The sequence below is a fragment of the Neolamprologus multifasciatus genome, chromosome 11 (genome assembly GCF_963576455.1).
Source record: "Neolamprologus multifasciatus chromosome 11, fNeoMul1.2, whole genome shotgun sequence".
Lineage (NCBI taxonomy): Eukaryota > Metazoa > Chordata > Actinopteri > Cichliformes > Cichlidae > Neolamprologus > Neolamprologus multifasciatus.
This window is the reverse complement of record NC_140449.1, coordinates 25,766,537-25,783,334: the sequence shown is the minus strand read 5'-3', so window position 1 is coordinate 25,783,334 and position 16,798 is coordinate 25,766,537. Positions and strand designations below refer to the sequence as shown.

Here is a 16,798-nt window from a genome sequence, read left to right as displayed (position 1 = left end):
GGTTGAATGCTCATACTACAAAGCTGAATCATTGACAGATGCTAGAGGTACACACCGCAGTCAGCATCCTGTGTGAGATTTTATCAGGCTTGTGAAATAATGACCCAAGCATTGTGCATTTTTTTTCTCTGCGCTTCCAATAATAAGATGGACCAAAGTGTTTTTCCATGTTCGTGCTTGGTGGAGACTCCAGCCTCTCAGAGGAAGCTGATGTGCATTGATTTATGAATAATGTAAGTGACAAGCAGGTGGTCTAATGGCTTTCGGTTGTTGGAAACTGCCGCGTAAATACAGAGAGGGTGTAGTTATAGGTTAATTAAGAACAACCTTAGGTGGTAGAGTCTCACTGTTATTGTCCCCCAAAAAGTTGGGAAGTTGTTTAAAATGGAAGTAAATATGAAATGCAATGATTTGGCCATTAAACACAACTTTGTATTTCATTTATTTTTCTTTTTAAGACATCCTTATCTCAACATTTGGCGTTGAAAAGTAAAAAAAAAAAGAAGGCACATTTACCTATGTCGCCTCTTCGAAATAACAGTTCTGAAGACACCATGACGTGAGTCATAATGTAATAGAATTAAGTGGATAATTGTCTTTTGGCAATGATTTCACATATAAATGCTCCAAATGAGAACATTTCATTGTGCAAGAGCTAGATAATTTAATTAGCTTTGCTCAAGCCAGTTTCAGAACATTTACAACAGCGAATTTGTAAACTGCAGAATTAGATTAGTGCCATGCGTTTCGTCATTGCATTTAGCTCATTTGTGCAAATATTACTCAAGCATCCTGTTCCAAGCACCACATTAGTGTGTCCCCGTCGTGTTTGCTTTTAGGGGTCACTGCATGGACAGCTTTCCAAATGCACCAGCACCCATTACTGTCAGCTAAAGACATGCAATAGTCCGTAAATTAGAGCAATTACGTAACTACTAACTTAGCAGACGTCTTTGACATTTTTATGTTGAAGGTGATAAGTGGAGGATACTTGTGAACAAACTTGTGCTGACATTCTGTGCATCGCTTCACAATTCATTGTGTGCATCCTTGGTTCCTGGCTTTGTGTCTCCTGTGTTTATATGCAGTTTTGACAGAGTGAATTAGTGCAGAACCATCGACATATACAGTATGGTGCAAAACTCTGTTAACCCTCATTTCTATATATTTTATTTCCAAGAAGCCAAGGTTTGTTGTTATCTGTTTAGTGCCCTTGAGCAATACTTACTCAAGCTTTCTGAAAAACCTTTAAAGTTTTCTTTGGACGTAGGCTGCTTTTTTTAAATTTCTTTTTTTTTTTACTAATTTTCAGGCCAGTCGCAGGCCCCAGTTGCATGAGGGAGGACATGCAGCATAAAAATCTGCTAAATCAAATATGCAGCTTTACTTTGTGAGTTAGCTTTACTGACTCAATCATTCAAGCATAAAAAGGCACCCAACTCAAGGGATGAAGCAGTGTTGGGTGTACACCAATTACAACTACCACCCTTTGACAAAAACACATAATTTGTTTCCATTTCTTTATTTGAATGTACAAAAAATGGTGTGATGGGGATAAAATAGCATTTTTGCACTATTAAGATGATTCCCAAGAGCTATTAGCCACAAATTTCACATATCTTGACGGAGAGTGCAGTATCCTTAAATTTGAGAAAACTGAACAAATGGGGTTCAAAGAAGAAATGGCAGGTCTACAAAAACTATGTACAGAAGGAGCGCTGTATCAATCAACCCTTGTTTCAGTCTCTTCATACACAGCAGCAGTCCTCTCCCTCAACTCCCATCCAGTTTTTCTACCTCAGGTTTCATTCCTATTCGTTGTCACTACCACCTACACAACAGAGTATTCTATGTTCTCACTCTCTTCGTCATTACCAATATACAGTACAATAACCTTGTCACAAGCTACACACAGTCCTGCGAGTTAGTTCTTTGTGGTTCCAGTTCCCAGGTGTATGGAAAAGTGCTCACAGAGTATAATGTTAGAGCTGTACCAGCTCCTGCCACGTTTGGTAGTCTAGCTGTCATATCTGCCCTCTGGGATGTGTGAGAAAAAAGGGCCAGATGATAAATTCCAAGATAAGGTTTGTGTGAGTCATAACCTGAGACTTCACGTCATCACCTGAGACTTCACAGGTGCAACACCTGAGGTTCTGTGTAGCAAAAAAATGTAGCAGGATTTGATTACTAAATCACAAGAATAGTTTTCTGTGCAAAGACATAATCTGGATGATTTAACCTGACCAAATCCAGTAAAAATATCCCTTCTTGTTGTATTACATTGCGTAATTTCCTGTGGTATTTTTTCCCCTTTGAAACATGATTGGCTCTTATATTAGCCTTTTTTACGCAGGCTTGCACCGAACAGATTTCAGTGGTCATCGTCTACGTTCCGCCTATCTCACCACCATCCCCCTCTTCCTTTCCGCTCTCACTGTCATTGCAGTGTTTTGGCTGCTGTCCCGTTGCTATGCAGAGACCACAACAATGGCCCCTCTCTGTCACAGCACATCACTGCCCGAGGAATGCTTATTTAATAGTGGCATGCTTTGACAATGAAATTGCATTGTCTTGTCTCCCGGCTGAACTCTTTCATAGACTCTTACTGCCTGTCAGCCTTTGTGCAGTTCAGGTTCATCAGCAACAGGCTTCATTTCCCAGATTGTTTACATAGCGTATGTGCCAAGCAGAGTTCAGACAACCTCTGCCCTATGTCTTTATTACTTTTTGAATTCTACCAAGTGTCTGCAGTTGCAGTAGTTGAAGGTTGACCAACTCTCTTGGATGACACTCATCCATACAGACTGTTTTCAGGTTTTTATGGACAAGGCAGCAGACGTACAGACGTGTGTGTGTGTGCGCATTGAGTTCCACAGTCCGTTTAAGGCTTAAGAGGCACACTGTACAGTTTACACAAAAATTGATCAATTCCCTTTGAAGCTGCACAGAATTGGCCTCGCTGCTGATTGTTCCTTTTCTGTGCAAACTGTTGAACAGCACAGCATTTCTATAGTAAATCTTCAGCGCACTCACTGTCTTTGTGTGACAGCCCCCAACTGTCTGTGCTGTTTTTGGATAAGTCTGAATAATTTACAGCATGTTGCCCCAGTGTGTACCTTCAGACACTATACAGAAAACACTGTTCCCCAACATGGTTCCACGGGGAGTGCAGGGATACAGTGCTGAGTGGACAAAGCCAAGTGTCCCTGCCATGAGGGTCTTTGTTTGACCGTCAAAGCCTGGGCAAACTAATGTTTGAGTTAGAGATTCAAGTTCAGCAGCCTGCCAAATGTGAGTCATAGTGCTATTAGTGAAGCTGCCGCCCTAAAAGGCCACCCCAGCCCCCCTCCCAAAAAAAAAAAATCTACAGATGACTGCTGAACCTAAACTGTGTGCTCCTGAGTCGTTTTCATTAAAAACAGGAAGTTTAACCATTTTTGGATAGATGATTACTCTGATTTTGTTCCCCAATGACTCAATAGAATCATCAGGATGCCAAAAAGCAATTACAGTGTTTTGCTCTGCCAGAGACTCAGGCTATTTGTACAGGCCAGTCTGTCAATAAATCGGTAGCACAGTAGAAATGCTATTATGTGTAGAGACAGAAAAGGAGGCTTCGGACTTATGATCTCGTGCTTCTTGACAAATGGTGCAATCTCTGCAATTGATAATATTTTTAGTCTTTGAAAGAATTTTGTGCAGAAACAGAGACATCTCACTCATTACTTTTGCAGTGTTCAGTTGGATTATTTTCTTTCGGTGGTGAAAATGTTGTTCCTAAAGATCCTCTCCTATCAGTCGGCTCCACCTCACACTTCAAGAAATTTACGTCATGCACACTGAACTACTTCATAGGCTCAGTAGTACATGGAATGAAGATAAACAGGTTGAGTTACAGATTCCTGTTACCTTTTGGCTCTTCATTTACTAACTTAAATTTATTTTGTATTTTTCTGTTCCACCAGCTCCCTGCCCAGTTCTAAACACAAACCCTGTGAGACCTGATCCAGAGGGGGAAAGCAGTCCTTTGAAGACGGACAACACCGAGAGGATGGATTCTCCAGCTAAGAAAGATACAGACCGAAGACGGACGACCCCTTCAAAATCTGACATTATCTCTCGATCACCTGCGTCACCAGCATCACCAGCCCTCAAGTCAAAACGAGGTGAGCAAAAATGAAAGATTTTATCTTTTGAAGTGTTCCTTAGAGGTAATGGTAATGGTATAATTACACTTTTGCATTAAGCTGGAGTGAACTCAGCTCTCTTGGGCCAGTATCGGAGTCACAGTGACCACAGGCTTTCAGACACAAAGCAAAATCCAATAGTGCTGCTGCAGGTTATCTTTATGTGTTGGAACAGTCGCTGCACAGGATGTTATGCTATGTGAGAACAGCTTAGCCTGAACTATATTAGCATGGAAAATATCTCTGCAGAATATGAACAAATTAGCTTTTGGTAAGTGGATAGCTATTGGTGATCACTGCTATGCACTAATCTCCAATGAACGGTCTGCAGATGGAACCTATATTGAAATTTCCATTTCAAAGAGTTATTCCAAGAAGGCACTGAGGTTTACGTGCCTTTTGCACTGTAGTTGTTCCACACTGTTCCACTAGGACTCTGTACAAAAAGTGTCTTTCTCTTAAAAAAAAAAAAAAAACAACCTTATTTCTTTTTATTTTTCAGCTAATAACATTTTACTGTGGTCATGATCTTTATTCTCTTAGAGTAAAGTGACAGGACTACACCCCCACAAGTTCCAGGTGTCTCCCAATCTTAGAAAATACTGCACAGCTGGATACCTCCTTATGGTTATATTGAGACTACTTGGTTTATTTGCCAAAGTTTGCCCTGTCCTGGGTCTCCAAACTTTATGTAAGGTGTGCACCTTACACACAGATATCATGCAAATGAGTCTTTAAGGAAACTGCCATTGCTGTTTAAACAGTTTTGCTAGACAGTTCAGTCTGACTTCTGTCCAAAAGATTCTGGTTGCGTCGCTTCTTGCAATGTTTGTTTCAGTGTTGTGATTATGCCAGATGTTAATGGTGGCAAAGGCCAAATTGTTATCTTAGTGAAAGTCTCTTAAGCATGCTCATTTTCTTGCATCCTGACTACTACCCCAGTAATCCGTATATCCTGCGCTGCTCCATTTGTAAAGATCGGAGCCAAAGAAATAACAGAACTGACATTTTAAGAGCAAGCGTGAACAGTCTGAAACTCAGATGCCACACCTCGTAGTATTTTCTAGGCCAGTCTGTTTTCCTCTTGGACACCTTGTACATTTGACTTTATGATTAACATGGTGGTGAGTTGCGAACATCAGCAAGTAACACTTACCAAGGCCACGCACATGGCATTTCCAACATACTATAAATATCAATGTAGGTCAGGAGTTGTTCTTAGGGGAGGCTGCATGGCAGATTGTTTTCGTCTTCATGATTTACACCTCCCCCTATTCGATGTTGCTGAGGAGTGATTTCCTTTGTGATTGATGCTGAACATCTGGACCGTAAAGATCGAGGAGGAGGATGTAGACTAAAGGCTCAAGAACGATCAAGAATGCCTTCTGTGTCACTGTTCTCAGTGGGTGGTACTAGGGTATGTTGGCTGTGGTAGAAATGGTGTTTCACAGTAATTCATTTGGAGAGTCTGCAGAAATGAGTTGCATACATACTGTTGAGAAAAAAAACATGCAATTACAGGAAAAAATAATTAACCTTTCCCCAATTTAAATCTGTTTTAACATCAACTATAAGTGTTAATTTAATATGGGTTACCAACCACATCTCAACACACTGTTCCACTGACTGTTTTTTTTTTTAGTTGTAAATGATCTTTATTGATATATTCTTTGGCTCACATACCAAGACAAAGTGTGCCTTTGGCTTGTTTGAGCATTTTTCACTAGACATGCCCAAAATTTAAATTACTGTGTCAGAAAGCTATGTTTATATAATTTAGTTATAACATATTCAAGTCACCCACACTATGAGATTTATGGTATTTGCCACATGCTGCTGCTTCTATTTTGATGGGATTGGCTTGCTGGCAGAATTTTCTTTATTTTTTCCTGTTGTATCTTAATCTAGATAATAGAATATACATTATCGGTAGCCCTAGGTTGTGCATTAGTGTTGACATTGTGATGTTAGTCAGTCAGTCAGTAAGTTTCCTGTCAATGCATTATGCCATGGATTTTCTTGTGGAGCCATTTAGAGATTAAAAAGCCATTGCTGCAATGACTTTATAGCAGTGAAGAAGGCATTTACTGCATTTCTATTTTTATGAGGTCAGATGCATCATTGATGCCTCAAGTCAGTTTGCTGCTGAGGATGGTTTGAAATGGAGTGGTTTTCTGTGGGGCTTTTAGAAGATTGTAGAAGTTATGATTAAATGATGTATTCTCTATATCTTCAAAAGGTGCCCTTGACTAGTCGGCTTTAACTGATATCTTAGTAGGTGTGTTTCAAATAGATATCATTTTAAGTACTGGGAGATGCAATGCTAGAAATCTGCAGATACTGAATCATTCTCAGGCTTTCATGGTTTGTTACTTGTTTCACATGTGCAAATCTGCTTTATAGCTGCTTTTTGCACTTGCAAAGAAACACGTACATGCCCAAGATTTAAAATACTGCTTCAGAAGGAAACTGAACACAACAGTGTGTGTGAGTGTGTGTGTATGTGAGAGAGAGACAGAGGGGGAGAGAGAGAATGGGTGACTAAGACATGCTGGATAAAGCATTTTGAGTCCCCAAGTAGAGTAGAAAAATGCTATATAATAACCAGAATTTACAATTTACAATATGTAAGGTGTCTGGAGATGATTTAATCAGTTTGGATGATGCAAAGTGATACCTATCATTAATCCTCTTTCTTCTGCCTTCATTCTAATCTTAGATGCCATGAAGTCAGAAGACAGGCAGAAGCTTGCAAAAGAGCGGCGAGAGGAGAAAGCGAAATATCTAGGTAAGTAAAACCCAGGGGTGGGAGGCCATTTCTTTTAAATGGATAGAGAGCTCCACCTGGTGTTAGGGTGGAGGAGGTTGTTAGCAGTTGTTTGGCTACTGGGTTGGCTTTAGGCTGCAAAAGGCATGCTCAATATTATACACACCGACACTTGGAGAGGATAAAAAGGTAGTTTGGACTTCTACAGAAAATGGGCCAAAATCAGTAAAAGCCAAGCCACCATTTTACCAGAGACAAGTGAGCATCCGTTTTCTGCATGCATGCTGAAACAGTCTTGAGCACTATCAAGACGCTTATTTATTGTTTTTGTATGAACAAAACCATTGCTTTAGCTCAACTGATACACATCACATTGTTCAAAAATGCTCAAAAACTTATAACGAGTTGTGAAAGCCGAGAAAGTCCCCCAACTTACACTGATGCATTTTCAAGAAATGTCACAGCTCTCTCAGCACCTATGAGTTGTCTCTCTTTTTGTTTAACACGTGGCTCTCACATTATCACTTGCCTACTTGCCATGCACTGCTTTGCATGATTGACAGCTGCCTCTATCTTTTCTCTCACCCTTTACTCCTGCAGAAGAGCTCAGCAAGTTGCAAGGTAAGCCACTCACCTGTGTTTTTGTGGTGGTGGTGGTGGTGGTGCCAATGAATACCCTTTTTGATCATTCAGTTTCAGCTTAATAAAGTTCAGTAGTAAAAGCTAGAGCTGGGGAATGCACCAAAAGCTCAATGATCCTGTCTATAAAGAGAAGCAGCATGTAGAATAATGACTACTGTTTCAGTAATAGTGTAGCAAAAATAAAGCTTTTGTGGAAATTTTTAAAGCATAATTACACTTTAAAAAAAAAAAAAAAAAAAAAAAATCAAGTTAAGTGCTGCAAAGACAAAACTTGCATATTGACTTTTGGTAATAAAACCCAGCCCTAGAGCCTTTTCATTTATTTAATCCCCATAATGTTTCTTGTTTTAATCCTCCTCTTTTCCTGTGACAAAAATTTAAAATTTCACCCTTTCTCTGAACATCATAAATATGACTTAAACAAAAATCATGTACTCACTAAACCATCATTTATGTGTGAAAACCCTGTTACTTAACAGGAAGTTGTGGGTGATGAGAAGCCCGCCCTTACACTGACTGTTGTTTATCCACGTTCTAACAGCAGTCACCACAAAACTCTTTGGATTAAAAAAAAAAAGTACAAACACCAAGCCACAAAACCACCATGATAATCATCTTACTGGATGAATTGATGGTTTGCTGCCGAATTTATCTTGGCTGTGAAATTATATATAAACAACTTTATGTTGCCAAACAGGACAAAAAAAGTTCAAAATGTTCTTAAAAGGGAAAATATGTAAATTAGTGTTCAGATACTGAGCCGAGTTGTATATCACCCAGCCTGTACGGACAGCGATACTTGCGTGAAAGTCACACAACGCAGTTTTTTTTTTAAAGCTGGTTGTTGTCACACTCGTACTTTCTGTAAAGCTTTGCTGTCTAATCCAAATTTGTGTTGGAGGGCAGTAAGATGAGGTCAGCAGACTTCATACTGTGGATCAGTCTAATTGGGTGATCGCTGTGGTACGCCAGATGGTAGGGGTCTGATCTAATACTCTCAGCCAGCTTGGGATAAAAGATGCGATCCTGCCAAAGCTTGTGTTTACAATATCAGCTTAAGGGATCTTATATCGCCAGAACCATTTCTAGTAGCAGAGGTATAAGTAGAAAAAAAATCTACATATACGAGCTCATCTGCTATTGGATTTGTTCTGTTATAGTTGCATAGATACATGCTACTCTCATACCCTGTCCATCTTTGGTGAGGAGTTATATAAATACTTAATGTACCAGGGTTAGCGCAGCCCTTTGGCAATGACTATTTAATGGCCATACTGTAGCAGGTCTAGATGCTGCTTGTCAGCGCTGATCACTGTCAGGAGAGAGTTGAGGAATGTCAGTGTCACTCTGGTACACTGTAACCGTCAAGACCCCAGCCAGTATCCAGCTCATTTCCTCCTGCAACCCACACCTATATTCTGAAAAACCATGGCAACTGCGAGAGAATCAAATTTAAAAACGTAATCAACAAATGTCACAGACCTGACTTGCATGGAAAGAGTGGAAACACTTGTGTGACCTAAAGGTTTCCCTTTTGAGAAGGGAGGAAACACTGGATGTGGAAAACTGCATTTGTAGGCGCTGGGATCTATTTCCTCCCCCTACTTGTCTCATCACTGCACAATAGGTGAATTATAAAACAGTTTCCACTGTGCTCTACTTAAAGTTCCCTAAAGCTTTAAGTCCGTGGAAGGTAGAGTTAAGGTACGTCTCAAATCGGGGCCATCGAACTCTGATATATGCACTGCAGCAGTTAGAAGTGTTTTCTGCGAGATGCTGACATGCAGGGCCTCAGTATAACTTTTATAAATTTCAGTTCCCCTAGCCTCCAGTGCCTCTGCAATTATCCATCACTCTAGTCTGAAATCCACTATCAGTTGATTTTGGCGCATCAAGCGCTTCAGGGCGCAAAGCTTTACTTCTTTGAAAAGCCGATTGTTCGTGGAGGTTTGTAGTTTAAAGAAGTACGAAGAGTTGTGTACACAGAGGCAGCTGCAAAAGCCTCCTTCATGCTGTTTTTGAATGGCTCTGTGACAAAGAGGTGATTTCCATATCAAAGTGTGTGGTTTACTGAAGCTGAAGTGTAAGCTGTATGCGATTACGATGACATAAAAATGTCAGTTCAGAAGTCCTGCATCCATCTAATATGGTTTTATGCAGTATTGAATTATTTTTTTCCAAACTCAAAAAGAGGTCTGATGTGAAGAACAACATTTCTTTTTCAAAAACTGCTTTATGTAATGTAAAACATCAGAGTTGCTTGATTTTGGGATTGCTTCAATGTTGGGATTATTGTTTTTTTCTCCCAACATGTCAAGTAGTGACTCTCAAAGAGAGTAGAATTGGGGTGTTATATATATTATTCTGATCGAACAGTGGAGGGAGACAGGACTTTACTTTTTCAGCACTCAACTGGAAAATATCTTTCTCTCCTGACCATATTATCTGCCTTCTCTTAGCGGCCAAAAAGACCCAGTGGCTGGAGAAGGAGGAAAAGGCGCGGCAGCTCAGGGAGCAACAGCTGGAGGAACGACGCAGGAAGCTCGAGGAGCAGCGGATCAAAGCGGAAAAGCGGCGAACGGCCTTGGAGGAGAGACAAAAACAGAAACTAGAGAAAAACAAAGTATGTTTGGAAAAGCAACATATGTAATGTGATGCTTCAGTACCTTTGAAAATGATGACTGCTAGATTTTAAGGTGGAATTTCAATGCACTCTGTCTTTGGGAGAGCACCTGAACTAGGTCAGCTGCTAGTTTCAATTTAGGGATTTAGGATTTTCGTCAGGGACTCATCAGCTACACAGGATTCAGGCTGCTCAGTTCACAGACATGCCATCCCTCCATATAGACTTAAAATGAATTCACATGCTAAAGACTGATATCTGTTCTGGTATCTGTTTCAGGAACGGTATCAGGCGGCCATCAACAGGTCAACAAAGAAGACTTGGGCAGAAATCCGACAGCAGAGATGGTCGTGGGCTGGTGCACTAAGCCAGAACTCAAGCCAGAAAGAGGGTGAGTATACTGGTGCCTCCTAGATAATGTAGTTTTTCTGAGGAGAAAATGATTTTGCCTCAGTATTACTTATATCAGTTATACTTGGATCTGTTTTTTTTTTTAAATGGGACTTTCATGTTTCAGCTATAGCAACTTTGCATGATCATTGCTCAAAATGGTCCCTATTAACCTTTGTTTGTTTCATTTGCTGTTTGAAACAAATTATTTGAAGTCTTTTTCTCTTCCTTTTTAGTCAGCTTTGTTCTGATTGGCTGCCTCTCATAGACAGAAGATGGGAAAAGCAGCTGGGTTTGTCATCTACGCTCACACTCAGAACCGTGTGTCTGAGATGGCCTTATTAAAGATATTTGTGGTCAATGACATCATCCATAGCAAAGAGTAGGGGAAAAGCTGTATGAAATCAAGAGTTTAGAGCAGCCTGAAGTCTGGGTTGTTGGCTGATCTTGTTTCAAACTTTGGCCAACATTATGTAGATGACAAAATAAAGAAACAGATAACAGACCTGCTTTAATGATGCAGTTTAAAATAATTGCACATCAAATTCTCCTTCGTTTTCTGTTTTTTTCTGCTAAAGTCGGTCATTTGGCCTGTAAAATATTACAGCTGTTATAGTTTTCCAAATCGCGTGGTGGTCACTTTTACATTGGCATACATTCTCTTGGTGGAGCAGACATCAATATTTGTTTGATGGATTTAACACCAAACAAATATTTGATAGTATGTAACCATATCAGTAACACCGCCAAAGCATTTAGATCTGCTGCAGTATGAAATCGGTGCATTATCACCTTGTTCAGATGATGCACCAAAACAAATTTTATTGCCTGCTTCTTATTCCCAGCAGTAATCAATAGCTTAGACATTTGCAGTGTTATGACAGGCAGATGACGCCAGCAGTACTCTGTTATATTTTAAACTGGATATGTCTTTAGTACATCAGTCACGCTTTTCCTCCTTGAACGCATTTCTGTCAGTACACACTGTTTTGTCTCTTGAACACACTGCTACAGGGCTCTTAGCCACTGATCGTGACCAGACTGTATTGATTGCACAAAGTGTATGTGTGTTGCAGTAAGTAGCACAGCACCGCTGACTAGCAACAAGGTTAAATTTGTTGTATGGAATTGCTTAATTTGGGGCTAATAAGTGTCTGGACAGTCCAACAGCCAATTAGATCAGAGCCTTGGTGGTACACTTTGATGAATGCTTCTGTACCGTGAGCTCCTGTGAACATGAAGTGTCCCATGTTCCATCTCATGCCATGTAATCACTTCAGCCATATGCCGGGGGAATTATGGACACTCAAACCAATCTCCTTTTCCTCCCTCACTCACCAGCCTGCTGTTGGTCAGATGATGGGAGTAAACAAGTGTAAATAGGCGCCAGTGGAACATTTGAGAGCTCTAGATGTTTGTTTGTTTGGTTTTGACCTTTGGAAATGCTCAGATGTATACATCTTAGCTTCAACCAAAGAGCATACTGCATCATGTGCTGGATTTGTGCGTTTAAACCCACAGTCATGCTCGGCCAACTTTAATGCTGCACCTCCGTGAGCACTAAATTGTCCAAGTCATTTGGAGAAAGAGAAGGTTATCCATCGATTGGACTGTGTTTAAGGGATATGAAATTGGGACAGATACAAGTATTGCACATGGATGGTTGCTCTTTTGAAGTGCCAGTTGACGTCAGCAGCTTTGAAATTAGTTTACATTTCCCTGTAGCCACTTCCCATCACATGTTTCCTTGTCAGGGTTGTATTTAATGTGCCATTCTTTTCACTGGGTTTGTTTTAGTGGCCTGAAGAGGCGGCTTTTAAAGGTTCCTCCTATATTTGACTTGCAATAGTAGATAAATGCAGATATTGCCTTAGTTAGTTAATGTAGCTATGAGAGTTGTTTGCACTAGATTATATAAATTGAGGCTGAGTGCTTATAAGTTGTATCACATTTAGTTTATGTGTTCTTTACGGAGCCCCGCAGGGGACATGGGAGAAAAAAAATTAAGACGGACTTTTGCAAAAGATCTCGCAAAACAAACTCGGGAGATCTCGCAAACGTTTTAGCCGCATTCTTCGGACAATGGCTCAAAGCCGACCGGGAGGTCGAGGCACGATGTGCCGGGAAAGCGGTGTTCCTCCTGGCTGTAGTAGGTCTCGACCTCCCGTTAGCTCGAAGCTAACGGTAGGTCGAGACTTCCCGTTGGCTTCGAGCTAATGGGAAGAATGCGGCTAAAAGTTTTGCGAGATCCCGAGTTTGTTTTGCGAGATCCCGAGTTTGTTTTGCGAGATCCCGAGTTTGTTTTGCGAGATCCCGAGTTTGTTTTGCGAGATCCCGAGTTTGTTTTGCGAGATCCCGAGTTTGTTTTGCGAGATCCCGAGTTAGTTTTGCGAGATCTCGCAAAAGTCCGTCTTAATTTTTTCCCTCCCATGTCCCCTGCGGGGCTCCGTAGTTCTTCACACCTAAAAATTAACATAACTTTTTAAACAGAAGTCATGTCCAGGTTACGTTGAAGAATCCACAAACATCACTGGTGGTAGTTTTACTGGAGTTACTTGCTGACCAACGAAACTGTGCTGATAGAAACTGTGCAGAGGAAGTGGTACAGAGTTATTTGGAAAAGAAACAAGAAGAAGCAAAACAAAAATAATATTTCTTTCACTTCCACTTTATTGAGCTGGCAGAAACAATATCTGATTGTAAGAGTAATAATACTGTGCTACAGTACAGTTAGAGTTTGGTTATGTGACACTTTGTTAGGAGTATCCACAAAGAAATATCGTTCTTTAAATGCATGTTTTGTGCCACGGATGGTCTGTCTGTACACTTGAAGGCTTGCAGAGGTGAATAGATCTCTTCCCGTGTGCACGTTTACAATCAATGGATGCTATTGTGCGGTCAGCACACAAGAATAGCCTTGGATTGGGATGGATTACACTTGGTGTCGTTGCCTTTACAGTGAGTGGGTATAAATTTGTAAAGGCATCACCTCAGCATAGCCCATGATGTCACACAAGCTCCACATCTTCTTCTCAAACCATGTGACCTGTGTGAACATCTGTGTGGCGCTCTCTTGGCTTCTTAGGCAGATGCTCTGTTTCAACGGTCAACCTGCCCAAACACGTGGACTCTGTTATAAACAAGCGACTCTCCAAGTCCTCCGCCACGCTCTGGAACTCGCCCAACAGAAGTAAGGCTACATCTGGAATGCCCCGCTCCTGTTTTAAATGTCCATCATTCTGAACACTGCCAGCACTACCGAACCCGTCCATCATTGTCTTTTTTCAGTTACTTCTTCCCCTTTGATTTCAATCCTCTTCTTGCTTGATGGTTGATATTTGACCCATTTCCATCTTCCAAAATCACAAGTTATTTTTTTTTTCATTCCAAACTTTGGGTTGTGGTTTTGTTTGACATGCTCTGCATGCTCATATTTTGATATGGGAATGTTCCTAGTGCCTTTTTTACTGTCCTTTGGTTGGTTAATTGTGTATTAATTGTGTGGTGATGGCCTTTTCATTCTTGATGTGCCCAGTCCTTTTGTGTCCATTTGTCACCATAACGTACTGAATCACAGCAGTCTTTTTGTCTTAAATGTTTTTATTGATTTAATTGATTTTTGTTGATTTCTTTAAATCGAGTTTGTGTCTCCAAGCTTAAGATGAGCATAGCTTTTTATAGCTCTACAGTTAACAAGGCCACTGCATACTTCTACACAGTCAGAGAAGAAAGTTAGTCAGTGAGTCAGCATTTTCTTAATGTATTCTCCTCGGAGCAGGTACTGTTCCTCTGTACTGGTAGAAAAAAAAATAGACAGGTAACTTCCTCACTTCCTCTTTTTTCTCATCACAGTTAGAAATCCCAAACCTTACTCATTCTACATCTTACACCCAAATGAGACGCAGGATTCTGCTTCTTCTCCGTTTGTGCCCAAGGCTGTCTACAAAAGAATTACCAATAACCCCTCTTCTCCTCGGTCATACCCATGCAGGTCAAGGTTACAGTGGACACATATACTGGCCTATTTTTCTTCTTTAAGTGGCACTGGTGTTTTATTGGTTTTATTGTATGGTTCTTATGGATTGCAGATGCAGTTCTACACTACACTTCTACACTTTACATTTGGTGTTGGGTGAGGAGTAACATTTCCCGTTTAACCACGAATGTGAGCTGAGATATAACAAAGCTTCCTCTGCTTCACGGCATCCCATTATCATGTATCTTTGGAGATAATTGAATTATTTTATTTTTCCTTCTTGCAGCGCGCAGCCTTGCGTTGAGTCCATGGGAGAGCAGCATAGTCGACCGGCTGATGACGCCAACTCTTTCTTTCCTCGCCCGGAGCCGCAGTGCTGCTAGTGTCCTCACAAATGGAAAAGACGGTCGTAAGTTTTCTTCTTTTTTTAAAAGCCTCAAATGAGTTGTTGCCGTCAGTGTGAATTTAGTGAATACTATTAGTATATAAATGTTGGCAAGGCTTAATTATTTGTTGCTCTGTTCTTTAGACTCTCCTCTCTGCCCTCGTTCAGCCTCAGCAAGTCCGTTGACCCTGTGTGGCCATCAGCCGCACCACCGCTGCTCTGACCGCTGGAGGGTGACGTCCAGCTCACCAGATATCACCCAGCGTCAACGCAGGCGGAGCTCCACACCTGTAAGTCTGCATAATTACCTATATGACATTATTATATAATCTATATGCCGTTACAAATCTGCTTCTTTTTGCTTTGCATGTTGATATTTTCCATCCTTCTTATACAGATGGATAAAAACAAGAAAGAAAAGAAAGACAAAGAAAGGGAGAATGAAATGGAAAAAAGTGCCATCACTAAAGAAAAAGTGCTGAAGAAGAGACAGTCTCTACCTAGTATGAGACATAGACCTGATCCAAGGTAAAACACTTAACAGATTTAATATTGGCTTCAATATTTCCCCACTATCAGTACTGTGAGTTACATATATTTTATGGCTGCAATGCAACATTTTTATTCCATTTAGTTACAAAATGTCAAAAGAATATCAACAAGTTTTGACTCGAACAGAGAAATTTAAGCTTTTCACATTTTAGTCAGATATCAGCTCACAGATCAATCTTCTGTTAGTAAATCATCTAATCATCTAACTGGTGCTATCAGTAACTTATGATGAAGAATAATCCAGTGAAATTACAAAAACGAAAGACAAAATGAAGCTAACAATAAAGACTCACTGTATAGCATACCTATATAGAAATCAGTGAGGGGCTAGCATGCAACTTATTTACAGTATAGAGTTTTCTTGGATAGTCAGCATATCAGCAACAGTCTCGAGTTAAGCATATTTGGTGGCCAATTTCATATATTCTTATTCTTATTTATTTTATCGGTGGATTAAAATATTCACCATATATACTATATATACTACTAAAGTTCAGATGTTGCTAACCAGTTAATCCAGGCCCTGGACCATGTAGTGCATGCGTGGAAGCATCCACATTTGGCACATATACACATAAATAAATCACAGAAACCGGAGTTCAATGCTAAACATTTTCAATAAATGTCTGGCCTCTGGGAAACCTAGCAAAAAGCTCCAACCCCCATGTAAAGTCAAAATGTCAAAGCTACCATCTCAGTTTAAAGTTTACATTATTCCATAACCTTAGAACCAGTTAAGAAATCTAAATTATAATAACGCACCCTTTTTACTCTTTTAAATACGCAGAAACAAAAACTGCATTGTAAACCAGATTAGCCTTGGATGCACCTGACCTGCAGCCTGTTTCTGGTCAATGACTGGGTTTGTTTGGGTCTGTGCTGCAAAGACTTCATATTTCATGCATTGCTTGAGCATATGCATTGAGTGAATACCCAAGAATTTACCCTCTAATCCCCTGGTCCCAGAATAAATGACATCCATGACAGAAGGGATAGAAAAGAAGAAAAAAAAAAAATCAATTTCTTTTGACTCAACAAAAAGGCAGCAAAGAGCTTGGCAGAGCAGTCAGCACCAGAGGCTCAAGGGGGGAAAGCATAATGGATGTTGTTCCTCCAAGTGCTGCATTGCTGGGATGCTAACTGATAATGCACTATAAGGCATGATGCAATGTTTGAGTGCTTTGACTGCTGAGAACCTGTGCCGATGTCAGAGTTTCTTAAGGCCATGTGCCATTTTAAGCATTTCAGGCCAGGTCTAAATAAATAGTGTGGTATG

General features: G+C 40.4%; 1 protein-coding gene across 5 annotated transcripts in view; it reads left to right on the top strand.

Moving 5' to 3' along the window:
* Positions 1-16,798, top strand: part of map7d1a (MAP7 domain containing 1a) — a 51,694-nt gene that overhangs the window by 12,230 nt on the left and 22,666 nt on the right. Inside the window, exons 2-10 of one of the 5 annotated variants that reach the window (XM_085178507.1) lie at positions 3,966-4,166; positions 6,907-6,975; positions 7,555-7,575; positions 10,056-10,219; positions 10,499-10,610; positions 13,695-13,799; positions 14,872-14,994; positions 15,139-15,260; positions 15,368-15,498. In XM_085178507.1, the coding sequence (XP_085034633.1) occupies positions 3,966-4,166; positions 6,907-6,975; positions 7,555-7,575; positions 10,056-10,219; positions 10,499-10,610; positions 13,695-13,799; positions 14,872-14,994; positions 15,139-15,260; positions 15,368-15,498 (1,048 nt within the window). Of the gene's footprint in view, positions 1-3,965; positions 4,167-6,906; positions 6,976-7,554; positions 7,576-10,055; positions 10,220-10,498; positions 10,611-13,694; positions 13,800-14,871; positions 14,995-15,114; positions 15,261-15,367; positions 15,499-16,798 lie in introns of all 5 variants that reach the window. The other 4 variants (XM_085178504.1, XM_085178506.1, XM_085178508.1 and 1 more) reach the window with 4 other exon arrangements.